Genomic DNA, 16,427 nt, shown 5'->3' with positions numbered 1-16,427 from the left:
CACAGGTTTGCGGGTATGCTGGGTACTCATCCGTGTTCCAGTCCAGTAGCACACGGCCTCTCTCTCTCTCTCTCTCTCTCTCTGTATATATATATTTTTTTCTTCCTCGTCAAAGTCAGTGGTGTTTTATGGTGGCTGGAACGGAGTCTGAACAAAGTGCAATAGGAAGTCGCTACAGCTGCAAACAAGTTCCAAGGGTTTCCGGTAACATTTGATAGCCACAAAGGAAGGAAATAAAGGGCCAGTCACTTTACAAAGGCAGGAATTCATTTAAGGAGGGGAAAAAAAAAGTTTACCTATTTGTGGTCTTTTGCCAAAGACATGCAGATATTTTAAAAGATTTTTCTTATCTGTTCCTCCTGCTTATTTTTTATTTTAGAGTGAAATAAAAAAGAAAGAGCCTGAAAGAAGTAAAGTTTTATTCAGTGCCTTTTTTGCACATGTTGAAGTAGATATGCTTTTCCTCCTAAAATCTGTTAATCTTGAATCCTTAGGATAAGTTTTATTAAGGGGTATTTTGGGTTGTTTTTTTTTCCCCCCATATGTTGCTGAATATCCTTTGTTAAAATTACCTTAAGGACCACTATTCTAAGATTTTCCATTTACGTGCCTTTTTTGTCAACGTGATGTGAACCTTATGAAATGGGTTGGGTTTCTTTCCCTCTCTGCCTCTGCTCTGTCTGACATTTATAGGAATGTCGGAGGCAATTCCCAATAAATTGCGTTTGGCTTTTGATCTTGTGTTTACCTTAGGTTTTAATACCATGAGGTTTCAACAAGAAACAACAGTTAGTAAAATAGCATTAAAGCCAGAAGAGAAGTCTTGGAGACGTCAGGGTATAAATTGGTATAAATTCCTACCCAGCCACTACCTGTGTGTGACTTTAGATTGGTCGTTTGATTCATTTTCTAAGGGTTTTCTCTGGGACTCCGAAAACTTGAGCGGAGTGAGCTCCGAGCACCTTTGCAGCCTTGACAGCCTTGACAGCCTGTGAACAGAATTCCATTCCTGGCTCTGAGCCTACTTCTGCCAGCACCAGGACCGGAGTGACACACAGTAGCTGCTCAGACGGCCGCGGCTGCCAGGGGGGCTTGACAGGGTGCGGTTACACGCGGTCTTCCAGCACCACCTAAATAAAGACGGCGCAGTCCCGCAGAGGGTCTCTGAGCTCATGGTCTGAAGCTCTAAGGGGATGCATGTGGAGTGATAAGTCTCAGGGAAAGGGAGCGTTCTCTCTCGGCCTAGAAGGAGATCTGTATTTTTAGAATGGGGCTGGGGTAGCAATGCCCAGCCTCCCTGCCTGTCTTTCCAAGTCCACTCTGCCTTGTCAACGTGGGTGCTTGTCTGCCGGCTCGGGGTGGGCATTCAGTCTTGGCTTAGGGCTTGAGGGCTGGGACCAACCCGTATTCATTTATTATATCCGTCCTGGAACCACATGTGGTACCGAGTGTGCGGTTGCTGCTTCAGACTCCCTTGACTGTTGACAAAGATTTAAAAAATGGTGGAATTCAAATGGTTTTCATTTCACCTGTTGGAAGGGGAGTCTTTAAAGTTGGAGCAGAGAAATGCTATCTTTGGTCTAGGTTCCCTCCCTTCTGCCTGCGGTACCCTCTGTCTACCCACGTCGTGGTAGTCCTCAGGACTCGAGCTGGGATCTTTGTAAACTGCAGTCATCAGCCTTGTTCTGAGAACATTTTCATTTTCTTTTTTCTTTTTTTCTTTCCTTTTCTTCTCTTTCCTTTTTTTTTTTTTTTTTTTTTTTAAGATTTTATTTATTCGGCAGAGAGAGCAAGCACCCACAGGGGGAACAGCAGAGAGAGAGGGAGAAGCAGGCTCCCCGCTGAGCAGGGAGCCCGATGCAGGACTCGATCCCAGGACCCTGGGATTATGACCCGAGCCAAAGGCAGACGCTTAACCGACTGAGCCACCCAGGTGCCCCACATTTTCCTTTTCCTAAAGTTGGTTGGGAACAGATCTGTGAGGTAGAATGTTCTATGGAAAACCGTTTACTGAGTGACAGGCATGTACTACGTGACATTCTGTGGTTACTGTCTCATGCTTCCCTGTCTCACTGTTTGGCCTGGCTTTAATACTTCATTTAAAAAATGAGAATAAAGGGGCACCTGGGTGGCTCAGTCTGTAAGCAGCTGCCTTCGGCTCAGGTCATGATCTGGGGTCCTGGGATTGAGCCCCGCATCGGGCTCCCTGCTCAGCGGGAAGCCTGCTTCTCCCCCTCCCCCTCCCCCTGCTTGTGTTCCCTCTCTCGCTGTCTCTCTCTCTGTCAAATAAATAAATAAAATCTTTAAAAACAAAAAAAAAAAGAATATGTACTAACTGTGTGCTTCCTCCCCGATGTTTCGTACACGTGATTGGTCCTCGTAGTTCTTTAGTAGCTTAATGAACTTAAAGCAGGCTGTATTTTAGTAGTGCACCGTGGAAGTTAAAAAAGAAGAAAATCATCCAGGAGCCCAGAATTTAGCACGCATACCCCATAAAGTTCTAAAATGCTTTTGTTTAACTTCTGACCTCTCATATCTTCTCTCTTTATTTTGTAGGGTTTATGTTAATTTTTCCTGCTAGTAGGCATTTTACTGTTTTGGTTTTTTTCTTAGCCTATAATATATTTCAGAGGAATGCGAGATCATTATGGCTAAACTAGAAAGGATCGTTGTGGCAAATCTAGGGCAAGCACAGGTAAATTTTTTCTGACAAAGAATATTTTACTCGGTAGATGGTTTTTGAAACATTTTCTCTTACTATTCTCATGGTACCCTGAGGCCCGTGGTGCTTGTTAAATGAACTCTTAAAAGAGCAGTGAGGAAGATAAAAAAGAGAGAGGGGGAAAAAAGGCAGCGAGAAATTTTTCTGGTTTATTCAGAATAAAAGGGTTTTTTCTATCTTGGTCTTTAGTTGAAACAACTTCCTAATAGGACTTTATATTTTATAGGCATTAAGCTCGTATTTATAATTATTAATAGGGTTATTGAAAAATATTTAGGCATTTTTGTATTTCACTATTACTGTGGGGGAGGAAAGACTATGAAAAACAATATAAAGATAAAACTGATGTACAATTTTATATTGCATATTTTATATTATTAATTAAATAGAAGACTTACCTCACGTGTGGTTCTCAAACTGGTTTAAGAGGTTCCCACCAGAACTGAGAGCCTGCTTCCCCTTCCTTTTAAAACACCCTTTGGCTCTAGCAAGCTTAGTTTTTACAGTAAGAGTACATTTTAGGAAGTATGATACACTTCATTAAATTTTTGTTTAAAAAACGTATTAGAGGGGCACCTTGGCGCAGTCGCTTGAGCCTCCGACTCTTGATTTCAGCTCAGGTCATGATCTCATGAGTTGTAGGATTTGAGCCCCACATCGGGCTCTGCCCTGGGTGTGTGGGGCCTGCTTGAGATTCTCTCTCTCCCTCTCCCTCCGTCTCTCCCCTCTCTCTATAAAAGGAAGTATTGGGAAAAATGATAAAAGATCTACTACTGTCGTATTTCTAAGTTTTATTTTTTTATTATATATGTGGCTGGATACTCCAGATTTAAAAAGCAAATCCTTTATTTAAGACCTTCCAGCCTTAAATTAGTTTTCAACCAATAAACATTTCTGTCTTCTCACACTGATTTTTTAAACTATTTTCATGTTTAAATTTCTTTAAATAATACACTTGTTAAAAATAAAAGATTTCCATAATAAAGAACTGTATTAAGTAAAACGTGGAAGTACCTTCTCTTCTCTTCCTTTGGCTCTCGTTCCATTTCTCAGAGGGCACCCACTAGTAATTTGGGGTTTAGCCTTTTATGAAGGTGTGTACACATATTACGTATCATAGATACGTATATTACCTTTCTAGTTTTTGTAATCTTGTCTAACTTGCTTGAGCAATGTTGTTTTTATAGCCTACTCACTGGGGTATTATGGTTTTATTTTAATTGTGCATAGTGTTGCTGATTCTTAAAGCACACTGAATGTCCTGGGAGCAATCCTTGCTAAGGTAGGGGTTGGAAGTAGAAAGGTAGAAATCAGATTTCCAGATCGTGGTAGTAACAACTCCACAAGAAACCACCGTGTCCTCACTGAAGATGCCTAAGTCTTAAACTAAATACTCGTTTTACCACCAGATATGCCACATTAAAGTTCTTAAATTTAGTAAAGAACAGAATATATTAAAGTGTTTCAGCAAAATCAGTGGAGAAAACGGTTGAAAATAATAGACCTAAATTGCATGCCTACAGTCAAGGGCTAGTCACAATACTGCTGTGATTAGTAAACCATTGTGAAAAGGATACAGAGTCTTGAGGACATCCACAAAAGGAGCCAGACTGGATGCCTAGAGGTAATCCTAGAATAATGTAAGACACTCCTGTGTGTTCACTGAAGAATTTTGTGGTGTGATCATTATACATATTAACTTAGGTAATTATGATCTACACACTCAAGAGTTATTTGTGTGAGCTAAGAGTTTGGGCTCTGGGGTCAGATGGACTTAGGGTCACATCTTCTGCTTTGCCACTTACTAGCCTTGTGACTTTACCCCTCAAAAGCCTCAAATATCTTAATATAGTCTATTAGTAGCTCCCCTGTGGGGTTGCTGTGATTATTCATCGACAATGACCTATATAAAATGCTTAGTCCAGAGCCGGATCCCTGGAAGCACACCATTAGGTTGCCTAAAAAGTGAGCTGTGAGACCATAGTTTAATACTTGTCTGTACCTTTTAGGTGTAAGAGCTATTTCCCTTAAATGAATTGCATGCCTTCAAGGACATGGCTTTTATATGTGTGTCTCAGAGTGACATGTTTAGGGAAGACGTTCTGAAAAAAATAGTTTGAATAACTTTTAAAACAGACTGAACAAGTGGGTGACTTGGAGTTAGTAAGCCTATGACAACATCATCACTGCTTAGGAACACACATGTCCTTGGTTAATTTTTAGTTCTTAGAAATCATCAGAAACCAAAAACATAAGTTGGTAGAATATTGATTCTCCCCCCCACCCCCCCAAAGTCTTTAAACACAGAGACTTGATTTTTAGGTGTTTAGGTAAAGCTGTAAACTACCAGCAAGGACCAGGTTTCTTCGTCCCCAGCTGAGCCCGTGAGAAAGGAGACTAGTGAAAGGGAAGGGATGTAAGGAAGGGGGAAGCATTGTGGAGTGGTGGCAGTGGCATGTCCGAATCTTGGACACGTTCACTTTTTCACTCTTTAAGACCGATATTTACAGAATTTAGATTTTGATAGCCAATATATTTGCCATTGAATGACTGCTTCAAATTCTAACCACAGGACAAGATCTTGGGTATTATAGGGGTCAGTTTTTGGTTTTGATAGGGATACTTTGAAAATTGGATCTTCCCTAAAAGAGCAGAAATAACTTGTGACTATTTAAATTATTTAAGCCCACTTAAAAATTCAGCCACATGTCCAGTGCTTGGTGGCCACATATGCTAGGGGCTGTCATAGTGGACAGTGCAAATTGAAGAACTTGCCCATCACAGAAAGTTCTGCTGGACACCTGCTTTTCTAGAATATATGTTGCTGTAGTTCATGCACTATTATAAAATGAGCAAAAGGATACAAAAGCCAAAGTAGTTGCAGGGGTTAGAGGAAAATAATCAGAGTAATGGGAAATGTGAATTAGGGGAGTAGACTTTTTTCCCCCATTCCATGATCTTTCCCCTTCCTCTGCTTATTCTCAAGTAGAGTAATTGGGAAATGGTTCAAAGTAAATTTCCTGCCAAGCAAGGTGAACACAAGGCCATATGTTCTTCCCTCTAAAACCAAGACTTCCCCCCCCCCCACAGTGTTGTTTCTTTAAAAACTCCTATCACTGATCACCAGTATTTGTGCTCTCATTGTGGTTGCACCTTAATCCTATTCAGAAATTTTTTCCCCCTCCTTCTTCTCTGGCTTTTATCTAGTTACATCTGCAGCACTGATGCTTCAAACCATTTTTTATAGAACCAAATCTTTCAGTTCCTCTCCACGTTTCTCTCATTCTTACCGTGGACTTCAGACTCTGATGCTCTGGGTGTATTGAACTCCCAACTCCCCCACCTTGTTGAAAGACCTTGAGTAAGCAATCTAATCTCTCTGAGCCAGTAAAAATGTTAAAATTTATTTTTTATGATACAGATATCACCACTTATATACATCTGGATTAAATGAGATAATTTATTTAAAGCTCCTAGCACAATACCTTGGCATGTAGTAAGTCCGATAACAATTGGAGATGAGGTCATCGGATGCATTATTTAGCTCTGGCTGTGTAGCAAACCGTCCCAGTATTTGGTGGCTTAAAACAACCACGTTTAGTGGAGGACTCTGCTGGGCAGTCTGGTCTTGTCCAGGCCTGACCCGTCTTTCATGCAGTGGTGGTCACTTGGCTGGCCGGCTCTGAGGCTGCCCGGTCCTGGGTGGCCTCACTTGCATATTGAGTGGTGGGCTGGTTGTCTGCTGGAACAGTAGATGGCTAGACTGTAAGTGTCTCATCATCCTGCCAAGTTAAAGCTTTCTTGGAATACAGGGCCCTTGCTTTCTCCCTGTGTTCTGTATGAACCCTACACTCTAGTCTAACTTTTGTGTTGTTTCCTGAATGTGGTCTTTGCCTTCACCCTTGTCTCGTGAAAACAAGACTCTGTCTTAATCATCTCTGCATTCTTAGTGCACCGCACAGAACAGTTGAAAGAATACCTAAATATAGCTCCTCCTTTGTGGACTGTCTCACATGATCCTCACCTACTAATCCTTTGCTGTTCACTTTCCTGTGCTACCTGCTTTGTGACGTCCATTTGATCTCTTCAACTCTGGGAAGTTTGGAGATGGTTTTTGGTATGGATTTATAAGAAATGTCAAAGAGTAAAATTTTATATTGAAACATTAATCTAACATTCTTTTCTTAAATGGATTCTCTAAATTCTAATGTGGCCTTGGAAAGCTATGAATAGTTTTTTTAATGATCATCAAACACAGGAAAGGTTGGCTTCTTAGTTTTACATACATTTTTGGGGTAAATTGGTAGCTGCTACTGGTTGATTATGTATTTGCTACCTCAGTTCACCTACATTTGTAATAGTATTGGTCTACACAATGTGATGTTTTTCTAGGCCAAGGAAAGAAACTTTCTCTCTTTTCATTTCTATTTTTAATTTCATAGTGCTCCGCAGAAAAGATAAAGCACAGAGTTACCAAAGGCAGCACTTGAACGTACGTTTTCTTGCTTTTGTCCACTCTATTTTACTTTCTGATTTGCTTTTTTGACCTACTACATGAATAATGATTAACTTGCTGGTGTGTGTGTGTGTGTGTGTGTCTCTCAAACTTTATATAAGTCGTAGTTCAGAGTTTATGGATCCTTGAAATACCAAAGTGCAGGAAATTATGCAGTGTGAGGTGATGGGGAGGAAAAGAAACCCCAAACACTCTCATCAGGGCCTCGGGAGAACTAAACTCGAATCCCGCCTCTGATAATGACTTGCTGCTGGTGGCCTTGAGACGGTTTAACTTCTCTTTGGCTCAGGCAGCTGGGCTCGATAATCTTGAAGGTTTCTCTCTAGCTCTGAAGTATTGTGCTGTTTCTATCATTGTGCTGTTTCTATCAAATATATGTCCTCCTGGGATTTTGTATTAAACATTACAGATGAGCACAACTGTTTAAAATGAAAGAAATGGATATACTTATTGGGATATTTAATACCTACAGGGTTAATAACATGTCCTGGGTATGTAGGAAAAGTATACTTTTTTTTTTTTTAAGATTGTATTTTTTTATTTTATTATGTTAATCACCATATATTACATCATCAGTTTTTGCTGTAGTATTCCATAATTCATTGTTTGCGTATAACACCCGGTGCTCTATTCAGTATGTGCCCTTCTTTAATACCCATCACCGGGCTAACCCATCCCCCCACCCCCCGCCCCTCTAGAACCCTCAGTTTGTTTTTCAGAGTCCATCATCTCTCATGGTTTGTCTCCCGCTCCGATTTCCCCCCCTTCACTCTTCCCTTCCTGCTATCTTCTTCTTTTTTTTTTTTTTTTTAACATATAGTGTATGATTTGTTTCAGAGGTACAGGTCTGTGATTCAACAGTCTTACACAATTCACAGCGCTTACCAGAGCACATACCCTCCCCAGTGTCTATCACCCAGTCACCCCATCCCTCCCACCCCACCCCCCACTCCAGCAACCCTCAGTTTGTTTCCTGAGATTAAGAATTCCTCATATCAGTGAGGTCATATGATATATGTCTTTCTCTGTTTGACTTATTTTGCTGAGCATAATACCCTCCAGTTCCATCCACGTCGTTTCAAATGGCAAGATCTCATTCATTTGATGGCTGCATAATATTCCATCGTATATATATACCACTTCTTCTTTATCCATTCATCTGTCGATGGACATCTTGGCTCTTTCCACAGTTTGGCTATGGTGGACATTGGGGCTGTAAACATCGGGGTGCACGTACCCCTTCGGATCCCTACTTTTGTATCTTTGGGGTAAATACCCAGTAGTGCAATTGCTGGGTCGTACGGTAGCTCTAGGAAAAGTATACTTTGGATTCATCTTTTGATACAGGTGTTTGTCGAGTAGGCCAGGCAGGAGGATTAGCAGCATTGAGATGTACAGAATTAAAGTGGAAAGGAACGTGAGATGCATGACGAATTCCACCGTTGAGTTGGTGTGGCCAGAGGGCGGCATATTTGAGTGGCTCGTGGTGCGGTCCACTGCTGTAAGGTAAAACATACTTCCCAGGAGTATCCACAGTTTTCCTCTGGTACTGTCCTGCTTCATTAGGAAATTGTGTTTTCTCATTAGGGTTCATTTTGTATGCAAATTCCACAAGAGGCATGAATTTTCCCCTTCTCTTAGGGGGCACAGCACCTCTTGCTGCCACCCCCCCGCAAACGCACATGCCCAGCCTCCCCCAGGGGTGGTATTAGGAAAAGAACACAGTGCCACTTTCGGTAGGATTTCTGTTGGCAGGAGTGTTGTGAATCTAGGAAAAAAGGTCATCTTGTCAGTCTGAAATGTCTTTTGTGTTCGTGAGCTATTTTACATGTAACTGACATTTCAGTTGCCACACAAGGCTGGTGGCTACCGTATTGCTTAGCTCGGGTCTAGATCTCCATGTTTTGTGCTCACTCATAACATCGCTCCATGTGAGCCTGCAGAACAGTCTCCTCTTCGTAAAAGAACTCCCTTTCCTGGTCTCCTTCCTTCTTGCCTCCCTGGCTCTCGTTTTAGCTTCTCTTCTAAGCTTCTCTGGCGTACTTGGCGGTGGGACTTCCTCCCTCAGATTCTCTGTCCCTGGCATCTGGGACACGTGGTTTTCTTTCAGCCAAATGCTTCCTCGGCTTCTTCATGGCTTCTAAACATGGCCGTCCCCTACTTTCGTGAGATTGGCCCACCATTCTCTTTTTTTCTTCACACCCTCTTGTGGTGTAACCCGAATCTGTCCACCTCCGGCTGCTACCCTGCACTTGGGGTCAGTGTCTCTCCGTGTCCCCTGGCCTCTAAATGCACATTAAATCATCTTCTGTGAGCTCACGTATAAGCTATAAATGTGTATCATTATTTCCACATGCAGTTTCTGCGTGTGTGTCACTCAGACACCTACTTTCAGTGCTGCTCTTTTATGGTTTTAAGGAATTCATGTGTTCACACGTTTAAGTATTTTTTTAGGCTAACAGAGGTGTAGCAGGATGCCCAGGATGTACAAGGAAGGCAGTCTCTGCTCTCATGAAGACCTTGGGATGACTGACTAGTACTGTGGGGTGAGCTTACAATAGAGCGAATGTCAGAGCCCGGCGCTCAGCGGCAGGGCCCCAGGCCGCACCTGTCAGGGCAGGCCTCAGAAATGGTGTCCAAGCTGAGAGGGTAAGGAGTGGATAGCAGCAACTAGGCTAAAAAAATGTGTAAGAGAGGAACATGAGAATTCATCGCACTCGAATGAAGTTAATGTTCCATTTGCCTTAACGGAGGAGAATTAACTTGAAACATATGGAGAGTGCAAGTAACTACAAACCTGGGTTTGCTTTTTGTCTCTATGTTGAATTTGTAGCAGGGAGGTGGGCACTTCCTTTGCGAGCTGTCTGGTGTGCTGTAAGTAAACTGTAAAGTGGCCAGTGTTACTTGCTAATGGATAGTTACTTACTTGCTGCAGAAACTTACTTGCTGACGGATATTCGGATATTCGTGCGAGGAATGATTATGTTCTACGAAGCAGGATACTATTTTGCTGTGAACATGCCAAGTTGCTGCCCTTGATGTTACCGTTGATAACAACGACTTTCTGATGGGCACATTAGGACAATTAGAGGGGACTGATCCCAGTGATTTCCTGTCCTCCTCGAACTCCTTAAAATCACAATCAGAAATGGTAAACTTTTGATAGGAAAAAAGAGGGATTAACTGTAAAAGGTTTTTGACTAAGGAAAATCAAACCCACGCCACATTAAGCAGCGTTTTCACACCATTAAGCACGGTGAAGCATTTTCCTCGAACCCCTTTAATCTAGAAGGATGGTTTGGGAAAAACCCCAGATTCTAGTCTCCAATATAGCCTTTCGTCGTTCTTATTAACAAGAGCACGTTGCTTCGTTGAATTGTGGGGAAGATAATGTTGATTGAGATCCTTCGTAACTATTTGAGGAAGAAAAATACCTCAAGTTAAATGAAGACACGAACCTTTCATTTACAGATTTTAGAGAAGCATTTTGACTAGCCTTTAATTGGTAGTTGCCTGAAATTAGGATAATAGGGGAAATCAATTATAGCGATGGAGTCTGTTCTTAAATATAAATTATTTGAAATATTTCCCTGTGGGGAATAAAACACAAAGCTGGGCAGGAGAAAGGTTGTTCTTGGCAGTTGTCTTGCCACGTAAGGTTTTACCTGAGCTTTAAATCTGACATTGGATTCATTCAACACAGGCTGTAGAGGATATTTTAGCGGTTGGGGGAATTTTGTTTGTGTTTTGTGAAGTAGAGAACATATTTAATCAGTTTGAATGGCCTTCCAGGATCCAACGTATGTTGACAGTTTAGCCGATTGTTATTAAAGTTCTAGAGAGAGAGTGAAACTATAGATTTTCTAGTTTGATAGAAAAATGTTTCTTTGAGGAGTATTTATGTTTTTTCTTTCATTGGAAATTAATTGATACTTGAGCAGTGTTTCCTGGAAAATCACATTACTTTTATAACCGTTCTTCACTTTATGAGGGTAAATGATTCAAAGGTAATAAATCATAGTCAACATTAGATTTTCCGGTGGTCCTTTTTAATATAGTTACAGAAGATTTTTCTGTCAACTGTTACTCATCACTGCAGCATTTAGAGAAATCTGAAATCCTGGATAGCTTCATCTTTTTAAAAATCTCTTCTGACAAGATGTTTATTCAAACCACTGAACAAACAAAAAATGTAACTGATTTCAGTTTTGCCACTTTTTTCACCCTTCTGTCATTTGTCTGCTGTGTTTAAGAATCATTAAAATGGGGCGCCTGGGTGGCTCAGTTGGTTAAGCGACTGCCTTCGGCTCAGGTCATGATCCTGGAGTCCCTGGATCGAGTCCCGCATCGGGCTCCCTGCTTGGCAGGGAGCCTGCTTCTGCCTCTGACCCTCCCCCCTCTCATGTGCTCTCTCTCTCTCTCATTCTCTCTGTCTCAAATAAATAAATAAAATCTTTGAAAAAAAAATTTTAAAAAAAAGAATCATTAAAATGAGAAAGTATGTTGTTTGTAAATAAAATAATTGAACCTGGATTAATAATTTTTTCCCCTTCAGAATCCAGAGATTTGCTCAGACTTTTAAACTCAGTGTGGTGTCAGTGACACTTGAGTCAGTTACAAAGTTGACTTTATCTGTAAGGATTAATGAACTGTTGTCGTTTTGTAGGTCTTATCACGACGACATCGAGGAAACTAGACCGAGAGCAGCAAGATGAACATATATTAGAAGTAAGCATTTTTTTTTTTTTTTTTTACTTATTTAAAAGTTTTATAAATATCATGGGAAGGAGCGTTCTTCTTCACAGTCACTAGTATTCATAACTGTTATGATTTTGTTATGTTAGCTCCTGGTCATTATTAACAAGGGAAGTAAAAGGGAAAGGAAACTTTTGTGAGTGTAGTTCATGTCCCCTTAAATCCCCTTCTCTCCCCAAAACCCAAGATCATTGGGTAAGTTCCACACTAGTTTTTGTGCGCACATACAGAGCAAACAAACTGGAAACAATATTATTTATATTTCCTTTTCATTTACATAAGAGATACTTTTTCTTTATGCCTTCTTCATCTTTTTCCTTAGTATTCTGTTTTCGGGATATTTTTATGATAGTAATAGATCTAATTCAGCTGTGGTTTCTGGTTTTCGTCGATCTTAAATAATTGCATTGTTTTTGCATTTTAAACTGAATTGTAGAAAGTTTGTGATTTTTAAACATTTCTGAAATAAAAGATTGAAGACTGATACGTGCTTTTCTAAGATGGTCTCTTCTGACGGGCTTCTCGTTCTCATGGCTAATTTAAAATGCCTTTCTAGTCCCTGAAAGGAGAAACACAGCTTGCCGTATACTGGTTTGCTGGTGGATGGTAGGCACGTTTCAGGAGCAGGGATAGGAATCACGTGGAGGGGAAGGTAGAGGGTCATGTGGAGGTCAGGTGTGATGCGACTGCTGGGTGCCAGGACCTACAAGCCAGGAAGAGGCTGAGAAGAGGCAGTTGGGAGAATTTCCCTTGGAGAGGGAAACTGAGCAGAGCAGACGTGTAACCTCTTGACTTTCCTCCACCGCACGTTAAAGGCCACTGTTGATCATGGGAGCCAGAAGACCCAAGTGCTTGTTGAGTTGTGAGTTACCTGCACGAGTCTTCCATTCTGCTAGTGTGGATACTTGAGAAAGTCCAAAACTGTGGTTTATTAAATTATTTTTATTAATACTTCTCCCTTTTTATATTATCGCTATTCATAATGCTACCTGCTTAATTTCATTTCATCCTTAGTCAATTTTCTAACTTTGTCAATAAAATACTTACTTTTTATAGCTCTGTAGTGTGTGCACATGAATATCCTGTCTAGAAAAGGTGGTTTCACAGCCACCATTACAGTTAGTAATTGCCTTTTTTTTTAAGATTTTATGTATTTTGAGAGCGAGAGAGCACACGAGCAGGGGGAGGGGCAGAGGGAGAGAGAGAGAGAATCTTTAAGCAGACTCCCTGCTGAGCGCAGGGCCCCACATGAGGCTCGATCCCAGGACCCCGAGATCATGACCTGAGCCGAAATCAAGAGGCGGATGCTTGATCAACTGAGCCACCCAGGCGCCCTTACAGCTCGTGATCTCTTCATGTGTTACATCTGAGTGTTAGTCATAAGTCGTACCGTTAGTTCCCTTAAATTCATTTTCTTTCTGTTAGAGCAGAGTTTAGAATTTTGATTCGGTCCCTGCAGTGATTGACAGAAGGAAAATATGGTTCCCGAAGAAAGGAAGCAGGTGGTGCGCTGTCCTGAGTGGCAGGTCCCAGGCATTGGCATCTTGCTGCGGCCGCACCCTGGTTAGAACCACACTGGACACCTGTTTGTTGTGTGCCTCCCTCTAGAGCCGCCTTTTTGCAGGAAATGTCCGAGGCTGGATGGGAGCAAGTACAAGATACTTAGGGCTTGGTGGATACTATAAAGATGTTGATGGGAAATAAGCCTTTGTAATGGGTTGTCACATATGTATGTTGTATGTTTTCTGTAGTCCTTTATATAAAGGTGGTGGATTTGAGGGCCAACGGCAGCATTGATTTGACTGTCTTAAAGAAGAGTTTTTTCCCCAATCCCATGTTAAAAGCTGTGTTACTGGCTTCTGATGCTTGAACCCAGCCTTAAGAACATTTTGGTGATGATTACCACAAAACATAGTGCTCGCTTCTATTTCTCTTTAATTTTCTCTCTTTTCCCTGAAGATCATATGAGAATTGATCAAAAGGAAGTAATAATTGTACATTTTGTTTTATTTTGAGAATGTGGAGAGGTAAATCATATACTTGAAGCAACTGCTTAAATATTCTTGGCAAGTACCATCAGGATATATTCACATTTCTATAAACAACAGGATTTATATTCACCAAGCTTTTAAAAAAAAAAAATGCCACGGAAAACTTCAGTATACTTTAATATTTTTAGTATTTCAACCATTATTTTTGGAGGATGTGGTGAGGGAAAAATAGCTATTCCAAAGGTCATTGCTTTTAATGTCCACACCAAAGTAAAAGTGGACATTTGATTCGGGTGTGGGGGGGGTGGAGACCATGCATATGGAAGCATTCACCACTGTAGTCCTTAAGACTCGGATTTTTATTCCTAAACTGAATACATGAATAATTAGGATGACCATTACTTTACATTTCTTTTACTGAAAATCTTAAGTGGGTCTGAAATGAAAATTTTTTGTATCTGCCGTACTAAACGTGGAGGACTTCTGAACAAGAAAAGGGTCAAACAAAACAAAATGATAGCTAATATTAAAAGGCATGCTCCTTCACATATATTTTAAATTAATGATTTAGCTTGCTTTATTGTTGAGGCTTAAAAATGAAAGTTTTTAATGCAGCATGTGGAGATTTGATTTTTTTTTTTAAAGATTTTATTTATTTATTTGACAGACCAAGAGAGACGACAGCTAGAGAGGGAACACAAGCAGGGGGCGTGGGAGAGGGAGGAGCAGGGAGCCTGACTCGGGGCTCGATCCCAGGGCCCTGGGATCACGACCTGAGCTGAAGGCAGACGCTTAATGACTGAGCCACCCAGGCGCCCCTGGAGATTTGATTTTTAAGTGCATAGAGTGTATGTTATTCTTTAGCCGACTCTGTTTGGCATAAAAATAAGTTGTTTTTGATAGCTTGCCATTTCGGCGACATTCATGTTATAGCTGCAGGAGCGCAGGGAGAGGTGGTGTGGTGAGGGGAGAGCCAAGGGCTCACGCTGCCTCTTTCTTGGCCCTCGCCTCGCTCCCCCTGTTCTCTCTGGAACGGGACACATCGTCGTCTTGCCTCCCCACAGGGCTGTTGTCAAAGGAGAGAAGGTGGTGTGTGTCATAGTGTGTGTGAACTCTGCAGGTCTCTGCAGATGCGGTTTATCATTCATTAGGAGGAAGATAGTCACTTTTTATATAGCTGTATTTTAAAAACATCTGTTGATCTGTTACGTTTCAAAAACAGGTTACTGTGACCGACAACGGTGCCCCCCCCCAAATCCACCATTGCAAGAGTGATTGTGAAAATCCTTGATGAAAATGACAACAAACCTCAGTTCCTACAGAAGTTCTACAAAATCAGACTCCCAGAGCGGGAAAGACCAGAACGAGAAAGAAACGCCAAGCGCGAGCCCATCTATCGCGTGATAGCTACAGACAAAGATGAAGGTCCCAATGCGGAAATCTCTTACAGCATTGAAGATGGAAACGAACATGGCAAATTTTTTATTGAGCCAAAAACCGGAGTGGTTTCATCCAAGAAGTTTTCTGGAGCTGGAGAATATGATATTCTTTCAGTGAGTTAGGATCTAGTCTTTGATTTTCTCACGTGCTTTGTTCATCTGGTCTTAATGTCACTTCTCTGAAAACGTTCTCTCTCTTCAGTAAGTGGCCTCGGTGTTTGTGACCTAACATCGGGAAATGTGGCTTTCGTTTTGCCTTCTCAGCTGTCGCTCCAGTTATTACCTATGTTGCGTGTGGCACGAAGAGGTTGCTCTTTTTAATCAAACCTTAAACATGGGGAATATACGAATAACAGAAACTTAAGTGTTTGAAATTGGCTCAGTTTGAGACCAAACCAATCTGTGCCTTGGTTATAGGATGTAACTTCTAATTTGCTCCCTTCATCCCCTCTGCTTATTTCATAGATTAAGGCAGTTGATAATGGTCGCCCCCAAAAGTCGTCAACCACTCGACTCCATATTGAATGGATCTCCAAACCCAAACCATCAGTGGAGCCGATTTCATTTGAAGAACCATTTTTCTCCTTTACTGTCGTGGAAAGCGACCCAGCGGCTCACATGATCGGCATGATATCTGCGGAGCCTCCCGGCACACCTCTCTGGTTTGACATCACTGGTGAGTGTTCCTCAGAGTTCTCACCATCCTTGCACAGGTAACGCTGAGGAGAGCCTGTTTTTTGGTTTCCTGACTTTTGTATACATCTCCGGACTTAAAATTGGGAGTCAGACTTAATGGAGAGTTTGTCTTAAATTGCAGTATTTTGATTGCAAAATGTTTTATAATATCCAGCGTGTACTAAACTTGTTTAAAATTGGGGCTGTGCATATACCATATCCTTAATGTAAAAATAAGGTTTTTAAAAGTGCATGAAGGAATTAGAAACCTGAGTGTTTTGGTCCAAAAGCACAACTTCTTAATTTTCCTTCTTGAAACATAACATATG

At 41.3% G+C, this 16,427-nt stretch overlaps 1 protein-coding gene across 1 annotated transcript in view; it reads left to right on the top strand.

Moving 5' to 3' along the window:
• The window catches only part of FAT1 (FAT atypical cadherin 1), a 112,773-nt gene that overhangs the window by 53,288 nt on the left and 43,058 nt on the right, over positions 1-16,427 (top strand). Inside the window, 4 exon segments of the mRNA XM_021694126.1 lie at positions 11,905-11,966; positions 15,207-15,230; positions 15,232-15,537; positions 15,889-16,099. Coding sequence (XP_021549801.1) covers positions 11,905-11,966; positions 15,207-15,230; positions 15,232-15,537; positions 15,889-16,099 — 603 coding nt within the window.

This window comes from Neomonachus schauinslandi, chromosome 2 (genome assembly GCF_002201575.2).
Source record: "Neomonachus schauinslandi chromosome 2, ASM220157v2, whole genome shotgun sequence".
NCBI classification, from domain to species: Eukaryota; Metazoa; Chordata; class Mammalia; order Carnivora; family Phocidae; genus Neomonachus; species Neomonachus schauinslandi.
The sequence above is the reverse complement of the archived record's forward strand: the minus strand, read 5'-3'. Positions and strand labels throughout refer to the sequence as shown.